We start from the raw sequence: 18,520 nt of genomic DNA on the forward strand, positions 1-18,520 counted from the left end.
TCGTCCTACACTAATTGTGGATTTATGTATTCCGTTCGAAAATGCGCCATATATAGTTGATGAACTATCGATAAATCAATGATTATAAAATATATTTGTCAATTTTTATTAACTATAATATAATATATTTTATCATTTTCTTCATGCATTAAATCTATATCAATTCAATAATTAACTGACAAATTTAGATGAACTAGCTGCAGCATTTGATTCCTCAAATGATGCAGCTAGTTCATCTATTCATCATCTTTCTTCCGAAAATTGTTCGGCCCAGAGATCAGAGAGTGGAACTCAAACCTTATTGGCAGTCTATAATGCTCCGAAATCTATGAAAAGTCTCGATCATCTTCGCTATACCTATGCATTACGTCAAGTCTACAAAACTTAATAAACCTGTGCAGCTTTCAAATATTCCAGCAACAAGTGCAGCTGCTCATCAACATTTCAACCGTGTATATTATCAAGTTCAAACTTGGTTAGGACTTGATTTGGAACCCAGGTATGGGGTTGGGCAATGCGAAACGATTTTCTGGAGCCTATCATGACAATTTTACCACCTGCTCCAGAAGATTTGCTAAATACAATTTTCTGCAACTGCAAGAGTGGTTGTGGTTCGCGATGCGGATGCAGGAAAGCGGGCTTGCAATGCTCTTAAGCATTGTGGCCAATGTAATGGGCAAGCTTGTCTCAATGCTCTACCATATCAGAGCGACATTAGCGAAGATGGAACCTTTGACTCCGAAATCATGGAAGAACTTGAGACAAATGTCGTTGAATACGATAATGAAGACCAGTTTGAAATTTACCAGCAGCCAGAAGATGACGATGAAGAGGAAGAAGATAATTAAAATTATAAATTGTAGTTTTTGTACCCTTAAATTAATTATAATTATTTATTCCATTTTTTACTTTCAATAAAAATAAATGATATTTCTTAATAAAAATATTAATTCATAATTTGTTTTTTTTCTCATCATGTAAGAAGTTATTAATATTAATTAGGTTAAAATTAAAATATAATTCCTATATTTTCATTAACAATTCTGCAATTACATGGGTAGGTAAGTGTTGTTAAATAAATTAATACTGAATAAAAAGTGGAGTTAGGAAAAAAATGATAAAATATAATATAATACTTAAGAAAAATTGACAAATAATTATAATCATTGATAGTTCATCAACTATGGCGCACACCGGTTGACTTGAAGTGATGCTGTGACCGCGCGCTCTCCGCCCTCTATCTCGAAAACGGTTCACCGTATAAATTTTTTTAACACAATTTGTAGAGAATTTTCTTTTCTACAATATTGAATATAAATACAAAAAGCAAAAAACCCATAGGAAATGAGATATTTCCAATAAACGACTTAGTGACCTTTGACCTTGAAATTTAATAGTTGCTTACGGGTGTAAGTTTTGAGACAACTTTTAGGGTGTTATAGACCGGGAGATACTGACACAAAATTTCGAGTCATTTGTAACAGGATGGCGGTTCTACAGGGGTCTTAGTACGCAATGATAAAAAGAAAAATGATGGTGTGATCGCTGGTATCGGTGGTTTAGTCTCGTGGGCGTTAGCCGAACTCGTCGGAAAAATAGCGAAAGTCAAACGATTTGTAACACAAAAATTTTAGTATTTACCGATAGCCCATAAAAAAGAAGTAGGCGGTAGTGTCATGCCATATATGCTTTTCCGGTGTGACTTACAGCCCGCCATACCGACGCGAATATGTTGATTTAAATAAAACAATTATTCAACCATTTGTACCAGGCTAACTTTTGCACAGGTAACCATCGTCGTGCAGCCATTTACGAAAATCGCCATGCCATACTTTTCGGACGATTCCAAATGGTCGCCATACCGCCGAAAATCTGCAAAAAAAATTTATTTCGCCAAACTTTTTGTACCAGTATTGCATTTGGATTTTTGGAGAGTATTTGATAAAATGTGACCATTATTATATTTGCCATACTTCTAGTAGGGGGAAAAAGTGCTGTCATACTTGAAAAATTAATTTAGTATTAATTTATATAAGTGAAGATTTCCAACACCTAGATCTTTGAAATTTTGTATTTATAATCTTTGATCCTCAAACTTCCAGGAAAAATAAGTGCCATACTGTTACAAATCGTTTGACTTTCGCTATTTTCCGACGAGTTCGACTAACGCCCACGCGACTAAGCCGCCGCCGGTACCAGCGTTCACACCATCATTTTTCTTTTTGTCATTGCGTACTAAGAACCCTGTAGAACCGCCATCCTGTTACAAATGACTCGAAATTTTGTGTCAGTATCTCCCGGTCTATTAATATACAAGTATATACATGTACAGACTTACAGCTGGGTATCTTGAATTCCGAGGTGAACTTCCTATAATGACTGGATCATGGAAAATCAACGGAATTTAAGACAATACTATTACTACTTATTGCATTACTGCATGCAGGCTAAATGAGTAATAGTATCAGATTTAAGAAATGTAATTTCCAAAGTTGCATCGAATGATTTTATTCTTTCAGAACGTGATGGGTTATTATAACCGATTTATTTTTTTCCATTTGAGATCTTAAAATATCCTTTCAACACATGAGATAGGTAAAGAAATGAAAACTCTAAACCACGGGCAAAAGCTAGTTGAAAATCATCATGAAGCATAATTTAGAGTGATAAGCTTTGATTTAGAGTTAAAAAAAATTAAAATCAATGTAATTATTAGATACCGAACAATTTAAGAAAGTTTTATACATAGTGGTACGGGAGCTAGTAACGTTTTAAAAAAAGTCATTTTAGTATAGTTGGGTTTTTGATATACTGTTTCTCTTGCTATTTCGGTTAGAGTCCGAGCTGTCTGGCTGGCGGTAGTGGTTGCGTTTCTTAGTGCGCACAGGAAAATATACTTAACTTTAAAGTCATTTATTAACGCGTAATTTTTAATCTTTTGCCTTTAGATAGATCCATCAGACATAATTTTTTTATTGCAAGACGTTTTTTCGTTGTTAAATAGGTGCCAAACACAAAATCTGCCGGTTTCCGCATGACCGGAAGTCTGGAGGAGCCATTTCGTCTTCAAGTTAGGCTCAATGCTTTTACGCGCACTGCCTGCTTTCCATGCTATAACAGGATGCGATTATAATCCAGCATTGTACAAACGAGGCAAAAAGAGACCTTTCAATATTTTGAGAAAATCTGAAATCTTTCAAAAAGCGCTCGCTGATGTAGGGTCCGATCGTTGTGATATCCAAACAATTTTCCCCACGCTTCCATCTTTTATGTCATATGTACGGACTGAAGAAACTCGCTGATGTCAACGAAGCTCGATTCGACATTTTTAACACGTTCACTGCGGCACCTAAAATGAAAAACTTACCGTTGTTGCGGCATGTCTTCCATACTTCACATCGGCAAGTTCACCACTGTGCGTCATGAGCCATTTTTATCACATCGCACCTTCTGACTTTGAAGGTTAATAATTTCATGAAATTTCAAGATATTTAAAAAAAAATTTTTTCAGATAATAGTATACATATACAGGGTGGAAGGTTAAGATGGGGCATGAAGGACAGGTACCTTAACCGTTGTAGCTACATGAAAACGTTCTTAGGAGACTATCCTTAAATTCTTGAGAAATTTTAATCTACATTCACAGATTTTTGAAAAAATGTACGGTCAGCAAGGAAATCGGCAGTTTTCAAAAAATTTTTTTTTGATGCCAATCGATCCAGTTTCTCATGGGGATCAAAACACTCTAAAAGACCAACTGAGGTATGAGTACTAGAAAAGTCTAGCACTAATTGTGGAAGCATATCCCGAAATTTCTTCAAAACAAGTTGCCGTCGAAGTTGGTTGTTCGCACTGGATGATGAAATAGATGATGCATTTACCGCCATAATTCACGTCACCATAAATCAAAATATCTACGTACTCGGCGATAGGTGAAAATTTGAAAAAAAAAAGTCATAACTCCGAAAATACGAAAAATCGCATAACATACATGGGGGTGATTCGGATAGCCCTCTATGTCCTCTACCTCCCAGCTTCAGTATATCACTACTTCTTGGGACACCCTCTATGGTCAAAGATGAATTTTTCACAATAATTTGTTTAAACAATGAAACAATGGAGTGCACAAAAAAAATTGGGTAAACATTGCAATTTATAGTTTAAAAAACAATATCCCACATCGATCATATTAATTTATTCACTATTACTCTAATCCGAGGTGAAGACCCCCAGACACTATATTATATCATCATTACGACATGCTTCCCATCGAATCCACATGACCTGTGGAACAAATACAAAGATAACATGTTAGAAAACATACATTTTTACATCGAACTCGTATCAGCTGAAGAGGAGAAATTATCATATTTGCCACTCGTATATCATGAAGACTAATAAAGGCATCTGGATCCTATTACTCAGATGGTACTTTTTCCACGTCTATTTTATCAGGTATGCACTGCACATCTGGATGTGAACTCAAACGAACAGGTAACTGGCATAATAACTAGAATTTATACTTAACTACCTAACAAAATACAAAAAACACACACTCGGCTTTTTTCTTTTCAATCTCAAATATACTGTATAAGTATTAAAAAAATAAAATCTGATTGTAAAACAGCGCAGATGAAAGCAGTTAAATCATATTTCCGGTTGTAGATTTGACCGGATACTACCGTCATGTTAATGCCGATTTATGGAAATAAGCTAAAACAATTAATTTTCTGAGCACAACAGCTGGGCGGAACACCGCCAGGTTGTGCTCACGTATAGCACCAGTACCAGAGAACCTTATTCCCGCCGCGTGGATCTACATTTTAAGTGTTGCTGAAAATAATAATCAACAAATGACGAAATTCCAAGAATATTTTGAAAAAAAAAGTGCTTTTCGAAAATATCACCGTGAATTCTAAGCTGCGCAAGCCAGAGACAGGACTACTAATGCCTTAAAGGCTAAGGGTTCATACGCACTATGCGGGTAGCCGCATTGCGGGTAGCCGTCCGGCTGACCGCAGGATGCGGTTGCGAATGCGGCCAGCCGGACGGCTACCCGCAATGCGGCTACCCGCATAGTGCGGTTGAAGAACCGTTGCGATTTGCGGTCATGTCAAACCATTTCAAAGATGAAAATGGAAGAAGTTGCAGCTATTTACTACATTTACACACGTTACGTAAAGAAGAAAAGCAAAGAAAGAAGTACTGGGTGCATCCTTATTTGCAAACACGAGATGAGAGCTAGCATTTTGCAACCACGTGCACACACTCACTCAATTGCGGGCAGCCGCAGACTGAACCGCACAGTGCGTATAGCAACCGTCCGGCTGGCCGTCACTCGTGACGTAGCTCTCCGAGCAACCGGAGCGGTCTGCGGTAGCCGCATCGCAGTGCGCATAGAAATGAATATTACGTACATAATTGTGCTTGCGGTCAGCCGGACGGCTACCCGCAATGCGGCTACCCGCATAGTGCGTATACGCTCTTAGACGGATGGCATTGCCGTTTAAATGCTCGAATACCTTATGGGAGACATAGAAGCTGGCGCATTCTACAGCGCGAAATATATTTACGTGGCGAGAGCAGGACAGAGATAGGACTGTCTCCTTCATTCTGTTCGACGAATTCTCAAATTCAAAATCAATTCTCAATTTAAAAATCAGAATTCTGATTGGTTTAATTTTTGATCGATTTTTGTATAAATACGGGTATTGTGTGCAAATAAAATTATTACGATCCGAATCGTCTTTGAGTTCACAACCCCTCTACAATTGGTGATAGGCCAGTGGAAATTAACATTAAATTCGCAAAGCACGATGTAGTTCTGAATAGAAGCCGGCGCATTCTACAGCGCGAAATATATTTACGTGGCGAGAGCAGGACAGAGATAGGACTGTCTCCTTCATTCGGTTCGACGAATTCTCAAATTCAAAATCAATTCTCAATTTAAAAATCAGAATTCTGATTGGTTTAATTTTTGATCGATTTTTGTATAAATACGGGTATTGTGTGCAAATAAAATTATTACGATCCGAATCGTCTTTGAGTTCACAACCCCTCTACAATTGGTGATAGGCCAGTGGAAATTAACATTAAATTCGCAAAGCACGATGTAGTTCTGAATTTTTGGTATGTTGTTTGGATCAGTTAGGGTGATGTAAATCCCAATTTGCAACTTCGAAAAAGTTGTGCTCGCTGCGTACCACGTGATAAACTGCGAAAATTTTGGACTTTTTTCACTTTTTGCTTTAATGCTAGGCGTCCATTAGAGACGGATCGGGGCGGGTCGCATCGCAACGGGCCGTCTCTAATGGACGCGCTGTTTGCTCCTGCGTCCACCTGTACGGGGCGCGGCGGACCGCCTAGGCGGATTTTATCTAACAGACGCTCGCCGCTCACAGCCGCCTGCCTGCGTCCACTAGACGGGTCGGGGCGGGCCGGGCCGCAGCGCACCGCCGGCAGAAATCCGCCTGCGAAGCGATATCCGCCAATGCGTTGCGGCCCGCCCCGGCCCGATCCGTCGCTAATGGACGATGTTTCATACAAAACATAGGCCGGCGTATTTTTGCGTTGCGGTCCGATCCGCCTAGTGGACGCCTAGCATTAAAGTCATAAACTATGCGTTTCCGACAAGTATCATTCAGTACATAAATTAAGGTTATTAAATTTGCAACAATTTAAGCCTAATTACAGCTCTCTAAACCTTATAACGACTAAACTGTGGCCATTCGAAGATGGTTCATTTTTCCCGAAATATTGAAATTTTTAGTTTTGCTCCCGTTTGAAGCAAAATATTGGCAAAAACCGCTCGTTCTATGAGAAGTTCGTATAATAAAGTTGTAGTGCATTTAATTTTCTTTCGAATACTCGAAAGAAAATTAGCGTATGTGAGCATAGAACAAAGTCTGTGAGACAAATAGTTCACACACAATATCTGAAAAACAAAAAGAAGGTAGAAATAGATTTTTAAAGAATTGAAACTGAGAGCATATAAAATCATAAAAAAGGATAATACTTTTTCATTTGCAGGATAGGTAATTAATAAAATTGCAAAATTTGGGAAAGTAGGAAAAAAGATTATACGCAAATAATAAACTGCGAAAATTTTGGACCTTTTTCACTTTTAGCTCTAAAAGTCATAAACTATGCGTTTCCGACAAGTATCATTCCGTACATAAATTAAGGTTATTAAATTTGCAACAATTTAAGCCTAATTACAGCTCTCTAAATCTTATAGCGACTAAACTGTGGCCATTCGAAGATGGTTTATTTTTCCCGAAATATTGAAATTTTTAGTTTTGCTCCCGTTTGAAGCAAAATATTGGCAAAACCGCTCGTTCTATGAGAAGGTCGTATAGTAAAGTTGTAGTGCATTTAATTTTCTTTCATTAGAGCATAGAACAAAGTCTGTGAGACAAACAGTTCACTCACAATATCTGAAAAACAAAAAGAAGGTAGAAATAGATTTTTAAAGAATTGAAACTGAGGGCATATAAAATCATAAAAAGGATAATACTTTTTCATTTGCAGGATAGGTAAAAACTAAAAAACAAAGTACTGTACTAAAAATCAAGTACTGAAACGCCTCGACGACTACGGAGTTACATTGAGCATCGAAAAATGCGTATTTGGAGTAGAAAAGATCAATTTTCTGGGCTATGAAGTCTCGTCGAGTGGCATTAAACCTACACAACAGCGAATAGAAACAATATTCAAGTATCCTCAACCGAAGACCATTATAGAACTGCGTCGTTTCCTAGGAATGTTGAACTTTTACAAAGACGGCCTACCGAACCAAGCACATCTACAAAATGAATTAAACAAGTATCTACATAATAAAAAGAAGAACGGCAAAACGCCTATCGAATGGACTACTGCAGCAATTGAAGCTTTTGAGAAATGCCGTCAAAGCATCACAGAAGCGACAACATTATGTTTTCCCATTCCTGGCTGCTCCCTTGCCATCATGACTGACGCCTCAGATCATAGTCTCGGCGCTGTACTTCAATAAAAGATTGAGAACTGATGGAAACCGCTAGCCTTTTTCTCTAAAGCAATGAGTGCTACGCAATGTCGCTACAGCGTGTATGATCGCGAATTATTAGCGATGTACGCGGCTGTTAAACACTTCAGAAGATTAATTGAAGGATGCGAAGTCAGCCTCACACCTTCGCACTAACAAGACCTGCAAGCGGTAGCGACACTCCACGGCGCGAACGCCAATTGCATTACATAAGTCAATTCTGTTCGAGTATCAAGTACATCAAAGGAGAAGAGAATACCGTCGCTGACGCGTTGTCACGCATCGAAGAGATCCAATGCCCTAATGTAATCGACTACAAGCAGTTAGCCATCGACCAAAGTGACGACGAAGAGCTTAGTAAATTAAAAACTCAAACAAATTTAACATTCGGTGAAGTCACGCTACCCGGACTCGATCGACCAATCACGTGCGAGCTATCAAGCGCATCGCCCCGTCCCTTTCTATCGAAGGCATACCGTTATATGGCATTTAACGCTCAACACGGACTATGCCAACCTGGTATTAGAGCTACTCGAAAGCTAATAACATCGAAGTTTTTCTGGCCAGCAATGAATAAAGACGCTACGTTATGGGCCAAGTCTTGTATCAGCTGTCAACGAGCTAAAGTTCACCGGCACGTCGTCACTCCATTCGAACACATTCACATAGATATAGTCGGTCCACTACGACTCTCAAGAGATACTGCGTTACCATCATTGATCGTCTTACAAAATGGCCTGAAGCAGTTCCAATTCAAGAAATAACTGCCGAAGTCGTCGCGAAAGCATTGTACGAGAACTGGATTGCACGCTTCGGCTGCCCGCTACGCATATCTACCGATCAAGGCCGACAATTTGAATCTGCTTTATTTGAGGCACTCATGAAAAGATTTGGGGTTACAAGAATACGCACTACGGCATTTCACCCTCAAGCAAATGGGCAAATCGAACGATGGCATCGCACTATGAAAGCCGCGCTCATAGCTCGCGGCAGTACTTGTCAATGGACAGACGAACTACCGACAGTACTGCTGGGTTTACGCACAGCTATAAGAGAAGATAACAACTTGAGCCCAGCTATGACGACCTACGGCACTACACTGCGCATGCCCTCCGATTTCTTCGTGCCTACACGGACGGGAATTGAAGACGCTGACTACGTGAAACGCCTGACAGAAACTATGGCTATACTCACACCGACTAAACGATCCCCCGCAAATCGAGCAACATTTATTTACAAGGATTTGTCTACGTGTACTCATGTATTCATACGGAACGATACAGTTCGAGCACCACTCACTCCGCCGTATGACGGCCCTTATGAAGTACTGAAGCGCTACGACAAGTACTACCAAATACAGTTACCACTTCGGACTACAGTAGTATCAATTGACAGACTCAAGCCTGCATACATATTAAACGAAGAGGTTGAAGGTATGGCAAGCACAGCAGTAGCATCCACACCTACTCCTACGAGTGCTACGTCGTCAGTGCCTGCTACAGACTATAACAGCGTAATGTGATGTTTGACAGAAATGTGTTCCAACTCTTGGAGCAGCGAGAACGACGAAATCCATACTATATTATAATATTATAAATGCGAAAGTAACTCTGTCTGTCTGTCTGTTACTCAATCACGCCTAAACTACTGAACCAATTTTCATGAAAATTGGTATGGATATATTTTGATACCCGAGAAAAAACATAGGCTTTTTTTTATCCCGGGAAAATGACGCAATCCCGGAAATCCCACGGGAACGGGAACTATGCGGGTTTTTCTTTGACTGCGCGGGCGAAGCCGCGGGCGGAAAGCTAGTAGATAATTACACCCAGACCCAAGAACAAATAATTGAGTTCACACACATAAATGCGAAAGTAACTATGTCTGTCTGTCTGTTACTCAATCACGCCTAAACTACTGAACCAATTTGCATATTGCAAATTTGGTATGGAGATATTTTGATACCCGAGAAAGGACATAGGCTACCTTTTATTGCGAAATATGTACCACGGGCGAAGCCGGGGCGGATCTCTCGTAACTTATAAGCTGTCCAACTGAGTGCAGATGAGAATTCGAAAATACAGGTAGACTCAGTAAATTTTGGTCACATATTTTTGTATGGCATTCTTTACCACCGATAGATCCCATTAAAAATAATAAGAAAACGAACAGTGCCGTACAAAAATGGTGGTCCACAAAGTCGGAATTTTTATTTATTTTCCGACAATTACCGGGGTAAATTTGGTCATTTGATTTTGTACGGCATCTTTGTCATGTCATGTCTATTTCAATACTGCTTTTAATCCATTATTCCGCAACGCCGTACAAAAATCATGCGACAAGGGGAAAAAATTGAGAGTTGCATTCCCCTCTCTTTCCGCAGTCCTGGGGGTGGTTTGACACAACATGAAATAAATTTATTTTTAAAGTATTTTATGTATAGATAATATTTTTTCATGTGCCGTACATTTTCGTTGGTTCAAAGGGAAAAAACCTGAAAAAGAAAATATCTATATAACGAAATGTAAAGTGAATTTTGTTATATTTTGATAATAAAATATAACTAAATATATATTTTTCGATGTAACTATTAGTGAAAAATAATAGAGAAGATAATTCGGACGTCGATGAAGATGTTGATTCCGATAACAATTCAGCAACTGATTCCGATACTGAATAATTGAAAGAAAAACCATATTTTTTGGTATCATTAAATTTATCGAATTTTTCTAAAAAAATGATTGTTTTATTTATTCACATCATTACAATGAAACAAATCAATTATAATATGTATGTATCAATAAAGTTTGAAGTATGTACATTAAACCAAAAAGTATATAAAACTGTTGATACTGGGATTGACACTTTCAATTCTAGGACAGAATTGAAACAGTGCTTCCTCGTCAGAATCCATGACTCGACTGCGGTAGAAAATCAACGGCACGAGCGGTTGGTAGCGACGGCTCGAGCAGTCAACAACCGACGGCTCGAGCCGTCCGTGTACGGCGCTCAGCCGTTAACTGCACGAGCAGTCCGTGTACGGCCGCCCTTATTATTTTATGCTCTTAAATCGTTATGGATAGGTCACCTGGTGGTTCAAATGACCCATAACTTTTTCAACATGGGCCTGTAGTCTATTTGTAGTACAAGTAAAATTATTAAAGCTATGAAAAATCCCGTTTTATCATCACTTGAATGAATCAATGTAAGTGTCTATCAGTCGAGAATACTTTATCAAATTATGTAAAGGAATAATTGAAATCTTCAAAGAGGTTTCAAGAAACTGGTACGTTGGTTGGCCCATGGCAAAAGTGGATGTAAAAATATTTTAATGGAAAAGTTGTCTGAGGAAGACAATTTGACAAGAGCACGATGCTTTTTCATAGTCCAAAAACATAATAATAACATACACTAAGGGTATTCCGAAATAAAACAGATAAAAAAAGGAAATCAAATTTTGCAACCCATGATAGTTTACCAGTTATTTAAGCTGTAAATTATATATAAATAAAAATATAAAGAAGTTTCTGTGAATTTTCACTAACATCTTATATTTTTGAAAAACGAAAAAAAGTGAAAGTATTGAGGGTAATAAGACTAAATATGACGTATTTATATAACAAACATTACTAAACAACGATCACAAAAGTTTCTAATAGCGCCATCTACAATCTATAGCTTCAATTATACACCTACAACTTTATATTTTGCTCTCTCATAGAGATAGAGGTAACATAAGTCTGAATAATGTTTTTAGGAAACCACGCGTAGATGTCGTTACTGTAGTGAAAAATGGATCATCGTGGTTCTTTTATCGTCCTTTCTTTAGTAAATAGACGGAGCGTAAAATTAAAGCAAAAATCTTTTGCAATATAAACGGTTTTATAATTTTAATACAACTCTTCCGAAAAAAAGGTATAGGTAATTCTTAAAGAAAGTGTAGTTTTCTATTAAAAATTACAGTTTTTTTTAATTCTTTGTATATATAATACTTTTGCTTACAATGGAATGCCCTAAAATTTTGATTTCAGTTTAAAATAGTATAGAAGTAGGTCATAGGTAAGCGACATCACCATTACAAACAGCATTTATTAAAATATACATTAATAAAATGTTGCGCTTTTCATATGTTTCAAAATGTATACAAAAGCGCTCAACGACTCGGGCGGAAAGGAGTGGAACTAATGTAACGGGGAGCGAGCCGTTAAACGGGCGCATCGATCGCAGCGCCCGCCGCACCCCGCCCCGCCGCCACCCGCGCGCACTTCACGCCGGACTCGCTCACTCACTTCACCTCGCCTCCATCTCCACCTCATGTATGAAACGTAGTATCTATACGCTTTTGTTTAGATCCATCAGCTAACTCCATACACTATCAAATTTCATCATTGCTCGCATTCATACCGTTCATTCACACGCTTCCACCTCATACTGATCGAGTGAACGTCATAAGTAAGAACGGAAAGCCGTTAATAGTCGTGGAAACAATCGAATTCTAATAGTAACCGTATGTGGTGCGCTATCTGAGAGCGTGTTGCGCGTAGTGGTCGATTCTCGCGGCACTTTGACTCGACGGATATTACCGGGCAGCACCACGTTCCGCCACAGCAAACTCCGCTACTCCAACCACCTTCCCGCGAGGGGATCCCCTCTGCGAGCGCGCCAGTCCATCAAGGCCGCGTCATTGAGTCGCATAGAGAACGGTCAGCGGGGCACAGGTGGAGAGGGCGCCGTCGGCGGAAACGTCGGCGCCGCGGCCGACCGCCTCGGCTACGGCTATGAGGCGCTCTCTGCCGCCAGCGATGGGAGCGACCAGGAGCCCGAAGACGTCCCCGAGTATACGCCGTTCGACATGGAGCTCTCGGGCGGCGGGGAGTCCGCCGAAGGCCCGTCCTCCCGCGGCTCCGCCAAAGTGAATTTCCCTCCCGATGTAGAGCTCGAGCGCCGCGCAACCAGCGCCTTCGGCAGCGTCCTGCACCGAGGTCGAGGACGCTCCATGAGCGCCTGGAGCGACATCAGCCGTTCCAGCATACGCTTCGAGGAACGGTGAGTCCTATTTGTGTATCTATTTACAGCTAATTCAATACATGAAGCTTTATAAGACAAGAGGTATAGCATATAGGTAATAGGATGTCGAAAGGAAACAAACATGCTAAGAATAGCTTCACTCGTGCGCTAGAAGACTAGACTATCGAGTGATTCTAGATAGGTTTTACCATTGCATAGATAGGATCGGGTTTCATACGATGTGAAGGGCCTACCTCCAGCCGCCAAGGCCTGTGGCGGCCGGTGAGAGCGCTCTCAGCACCGCATCTGAGCAGCGCGACTTCGGACCTGCGCACTGGGCCCATGCCCGGAGCGAGTCCACAATCCTTAATGCATTCCAACTACAACTTTATACGTTACTTCTGAAATTATGATTTGTTTCATTTCACTGCCATGAATACAGAAATAGTAAACCTGGCTTAATTTATACATAGGTACATTAAGACGCTCTTGACAATATTATACTTTCTTTAGCATCAAGCCAAATTTTGAAGTTGTTAATTATTAATAATATTGTACGAATTCTATTGTGACCATACCTAAACTTACTCATTCACCCGGTAACCCGGTTATATAAGAGCAGCTTCAAAAAAGATTCCTCTCAAATAATACAAATGCTCAAAATTCTTGATCTAATTTAATTTTCCACGTTGTCGTCCCGAAAACAAATAAGTTTAAAAATATATAACCACGGCAAGTGACTGGGAGTAACTAAGACCATATGAGTGCGCTGGAAAATTAACAGTAAACATACAAAATACAATTATTAATGTTACTGGCTAGCTATCTATTTTAAAATGTATCATAGTATAACTTGTATACGTAGTATATTATTATTAGTCTGTGGTATAACGCATACACATAACACATCTAGCTAAAATGGTAGCTTGTAAATAATAACTGTTTATTGGAATAGCTTATTATTACTTACGATGTGACTTTTTGTACGGGTACTGTACGAATAAATTATAAGTATTAATTATTCGTACATTTATTCAATTTTTTTTAAATTAAGAATGAACTGGATGATTAGCTTGTCATTGTCATTCTGGATGATTAGAGTTTTTTAAGAATGAGTATATTCATACGGTTATTATTATTTTTTTGATTTTTAAATTTATTACTAAGAATTTTTTTTATATATAATAAATTTTATAATAATAAATTTATTCTAAATAAACGTGAGTATGATTGTTGTGTGTTCTTAGTGGAACGCACCCTATGGAATTATGATTTGATTGGTGTAATGTGTATTGTGAATTGTGATTGATGGACAAAAGGAGGCAATTATAATTTAAATACTCAATTTTTATTTTTATTTTTATTTAAATTATGTTAAAATAAATCAATGTAATAAATTTCAATGAAAACTTTAGAAAAATAATTATTTTTCTAAAAAGTTTCATTTGTTTATATTTCTGTCATTCTGTCATAAAGTATTTATAATAAAACAATTCAATTTGAATTTATTTAGCTTGTATAAATATCCTATCTTACAAAATGGGTAATTATTAAATTAATAAAAAAATATATATTTATTTCTTAACATAGAAATGTTTTTAATTTCAATACTGATGACATATTCTTCAGATTCCTATTCTTCAGATTCTGAAGAAGAATATGAAAACGATGAAAGCGAAGAGGAAGACGAAAACGGAGAAGACGAGAATGATGTTGTTAATTCAGATGAAGCTGCTGATGAGAATGACAAAGTCATGGATGAAAATTTATTGAAGGACATATTATTATTATTATTACATTGAAGGTGACAAATTTGATTCTTTTGAAAAGTTAGAGAAGAAAGTAACAGATTTTGAAGAAAAAGAATACGCGTTTTTTTTATCATCGAGATGCTATGACAATTGAACGATGTCGCACAAAAGGAATCAAAAGGCATGTTGAAGCGTCCCTGATATATTACAGCATCAAATACTATTGTATTCATGGAGGGAAAAATTTTATATCTACGTCGAAAGGAGCAAGAAAAGCGTTCTCGTTTCAGAAAAACTGTCCAGCAGCTTTCAGCATCGGAGTGGATAATACTGGCCACTATCTTGTCATCAAATCAATTAACATGAATCACAATCACGATAGAAGTGAAAATCTTTTTCGACACTATCCACGGAGCAGAAGATTAACTAAGGAGCAAAAAGAAAAAATTGCGGAGTTATTAGATCTCGAAGCTAACCGAGTGAAGGTTAAAAATATGATGGAAAGTCAAACTGATAAAATAATACTGCTAAAGCAATATAACTGCAAATTAAAAAAAATAAACAAAATTTGTTAATGTAAACCCTTCAGAAGCTAGAAAATAAATTTAAAGCTTAATAGCTTAAGCTTTATTGTATAAAAAAGAAAATACGTTTGCTGGGCTGTTTCTTGCAAGAGAATCCATGCAGTCAGCCACAGTCAGCACAGTCATAATCCTGAGTTTATGGGAATCAATGCTACCTTCAAACTTTTAAATATTCGCGCTACAGTCTATTTAATCTTGGTTGAGGATCCAAACGGTTGTTCTGAAGTCTCTGGCGTTTGCATTTTGGTCTCTGAAGATAGGGAATCAATTAACTGGATGATGAATTCCTTCAAAACAGCTCACCCTAAATGGGACCAAATAAAATGTGTAATGACGGATAAAGACATCAATGAAAGAGATGCCATTAGAGAAGTTCTGCCATCAGCAAACCTCATTATTTGTGCCTTTCACGCTCAGAATATTCAATCGAGAAATTACAATCGATAAAAGAAAGAATATAGATATAAAAATATTATAAAAATGAATAATCCTCTCAACTTAGTTACTTTACAAGATAATATAGTATAGTTTATAAGTGTTAAATATGTAATTATAATTACTGTAAATAATATGATGGGAAATAAAAGGCTTAATTATTATTATATTATTTATCTCTTTATATTTATTTTTTCTCCTCTTTCGAGGGTATTATTATTATATTGGCTGCGTTCAGGTTTACTAAGTTCTGAGCAGGGCTGACTTTATCTATCAAAAAATTAATAGTTAGACACACAATAACCTTGCATTGTTTTATTATACTTACATTAAAAAAAACAATAAAGTTACTTTAAGTTGTTGCTACAAGTTATGCTAAGAAGATCTGCCAAGAACCTAGTAAACAATTTATTAAAGAGCATTTAATATATTTAATAATAAAAAATAAATTAATATTTTACGGTATTAAAATCGGCAAACATTTACCATTTTTTGGAAACGAAAAATTTTTTTTTAATTATTTGCACTCTATTTGATAAAATAAAATTATTCGTACGACTTCTGTACGAATAATAATAAATTGTTAAGTACCCGTATTAATAATTATAAATTGTTTTGTACAGTACTCGTATTAATAGACTCAGCCTACTACTTAATAGTAAGCTCTTTTGTAAGAAGAATCACAAAGGGAATGCTTTGACGCAACGAAGCTATTGTCTTACCATGGCAAACATACAATTTTAGCCTGGAAAATAATTTTAAACTAAAACTATAAAATTTAATAGTATCAGTTCAAGCTCATCTTTCGCTGTCTCGTAGAATGGAAAAAGCAACAAACCTAAGCAAACCTAAACTTGGTGAAAATACCTATAGAATATGTAAGCTTGTTTCTTGTCTACGAATAGAGATAGACTAGAGATAATAATAATAGACTTTATAGAGAGGACTTTATACAATATTTTATGGAAACCTTGACAACTTGACAATTATATCAATCACAAAGTTCAGAACTCGAATATAAATGGGTAATAATTATAGTTTTATGAATAGAATAAACAATACACGTGGCAAAAATAAAATATCAAATAAGAAACAGTTTAAAGGGCCCATCTCTCAACGACTTGACACAGCCAAATCCCATGATCGACTTCGGCGATGAGATTACCAAACAGCTAACCGCGACACCTCACACAATACAGTAGAAAGCGCACACCGTATTCGTCTATATTTTAAGTATCACTGACGAAACAAAAATCTGCTGTTTCTGAGATAAAAATATGTGCAAAACAGGTTTATCTAAAAAAAGGTCATCCAGAAAAGTTTCATCAATTGGGTTTGTAAAAGACAGAATTGCAAGATAAGTGAAAAAAAATCGTTCGAATTCGAAAAAAAAACCTTCTGAGATACGTAATATACTGATTTCGACCAACAAAATTATATAAATAATCTTAATAAAATAAAAATAACAATAGCTAGAGAGTCTACAAATAAGTCGGAAGGTACAATCGGACGACTATTTTGATCTCTTCACAAAAGTATACATTGTTTCAAATAATCAGAACGGCAATAAAATCGTAAACGCCTCGACGTTTACGATTTTATTGCGGCAAGCCGCTGTTACCGACCCGGAGGTCCGATCCGATAGTCGGATGTGTATTAGGTATTTGAACAAATGTATGACTCGCAGTGTCTTCATTAGTCTAAAGACAGTACGAGCCATAAATTCTAATCAGACAACCGGAACAGATTATCGGATGATAAAATCTGACATATACAGGGTGTACCAAAAAGTAGTGATGAACAGAAGCTGAGAGCTAGAGGTACTAGAGGGCTATCCGAATCACCCCCATGTATGTTATGCGATTTTTCGTATTTTTGGAGTTATGACGTTTTTTTCAATTTTTCACCTATCGCCGAGTACGATGATATTTTCACTCATGCTGACGTCAATGATTGCGGAAGATGCTTGATTTTTTTTGTGTGCTAAGCTGAAAGATAGGCCAATTCAGTACGGTAACATTTACTATCGTTAGATCTTTGAATGGAATAAAAAAAAGAATTAAATGGCAAGAAAGATAAAATTACCCAGTATGTTCACCACTTCAAGGGCCCGTAAAAAAATAAAATCACATAAAAAAAGTTTTCCGTTTGACTTTTAAAAACTTGCTCTATCTGTCAGATAGCTACCCTGAAAATTTCATTTTCATCGAAAAATTGAAATCTAAATGTGGTAAGTGCAAAAATTGAATTAACATGATGATCATTAAAACCAATAAATAGGTATTTAATTACCAGAAATTTTTAAAATAACCCCGCTGTTGCTCAATGCAAGTGCGACATCACCGTAAAAAGTTATCTTTTAAATGTCTGAATGCCCTTTTATCATTTTTAATGGTTTCTTCTGCTACTATGAATTTCCGGGTTATTTCGTCCAAATTGTGGCAGTCAGCTTCCGTTCATCACTACTTTTTGGTACACCCTGTATATCCCAGCCTAAAACAAAATTCTTCGGGCATGTCCTAATTTCTATTAATTAGTGGTTGCAATGCGGAAGTATTTTGAGTATCTATAAAATATGATCAAGCAGCATTCAGTAAGTCACAGAAAAGAAGAAATCAATTCAATAGTGACAAATGAAGGAGCAATTTATAAGCCATAAACAGTTTTTATTCGTGCAAGTTTACATACGGGCGGGCGGTTCACAAAGGCTCTTATTACCG

At 37.2% G+C, this 18,520-nt stretch overlaps 2 protein-coding genes across 2 annotated transcripts in view; both read left to right on the forward strand.

Annotated features, from left to right (window-relative positions):
- Window positions 1–8,987: 8,987 nt before the first annotated feature.
- LOC149910831 (uncharacterized) lies at window positions 8,988–9,545 on the forward strand. Its single transcript, XM_090106778.1, has one exon. It carries the CDS (start codon window positions 8,988–8,990, stop codon window positions 9,543–9,545), a length of 558 nt encoding a protein of 185 aa, XP_089962904.1.
- Window positions 9,546–12,736: 3,191 nt separating this feature from the next.
- SLO2 (slowpoke 2) overlaps window positions 12,737–18,520 on the forward strand; it is a 113,665-nt gene continuing 107,881 nt past the window's right edge. The window contains exon 1 of the mRNA XM_090119543.1: window positions 12,737–13,069. Coding sequence (XP_089975669.1) covers window positions 12,876–13,069 — 194 coding nt within the window. The 5' untranslated portion in view covers window positions 12,737–12,875. The remainder of the gene's footprint in view (window positions 13,070–18,520) is intronic.

The sequence above is a fragment of the Colias eurytheme genome, chromosome 1, assembly GCF_061535395.1.
Source record: "Colias eurytheme isolate Ceu_HAF_F1 chromosome 1, ilColEury1 Martin Lab GWU primary, whole genome shotgun sequence".
Lineage (NCBI taxonomy): Eukaryota > Metazoa > Arthropoda > Insecta > Lepidoptera > Pieridae > Colias > Colias eurytheme.

Bases quoted from the DNA above. Each gene is read 5' to 3' on its own strand.
- LOC149910831 (XM_090106778.1), top strand. From the start codon at position 8,988: ATGAAAGCCGCGCTCATAGCTCGCGGCAGTACTTGTCAATGGACAGAC.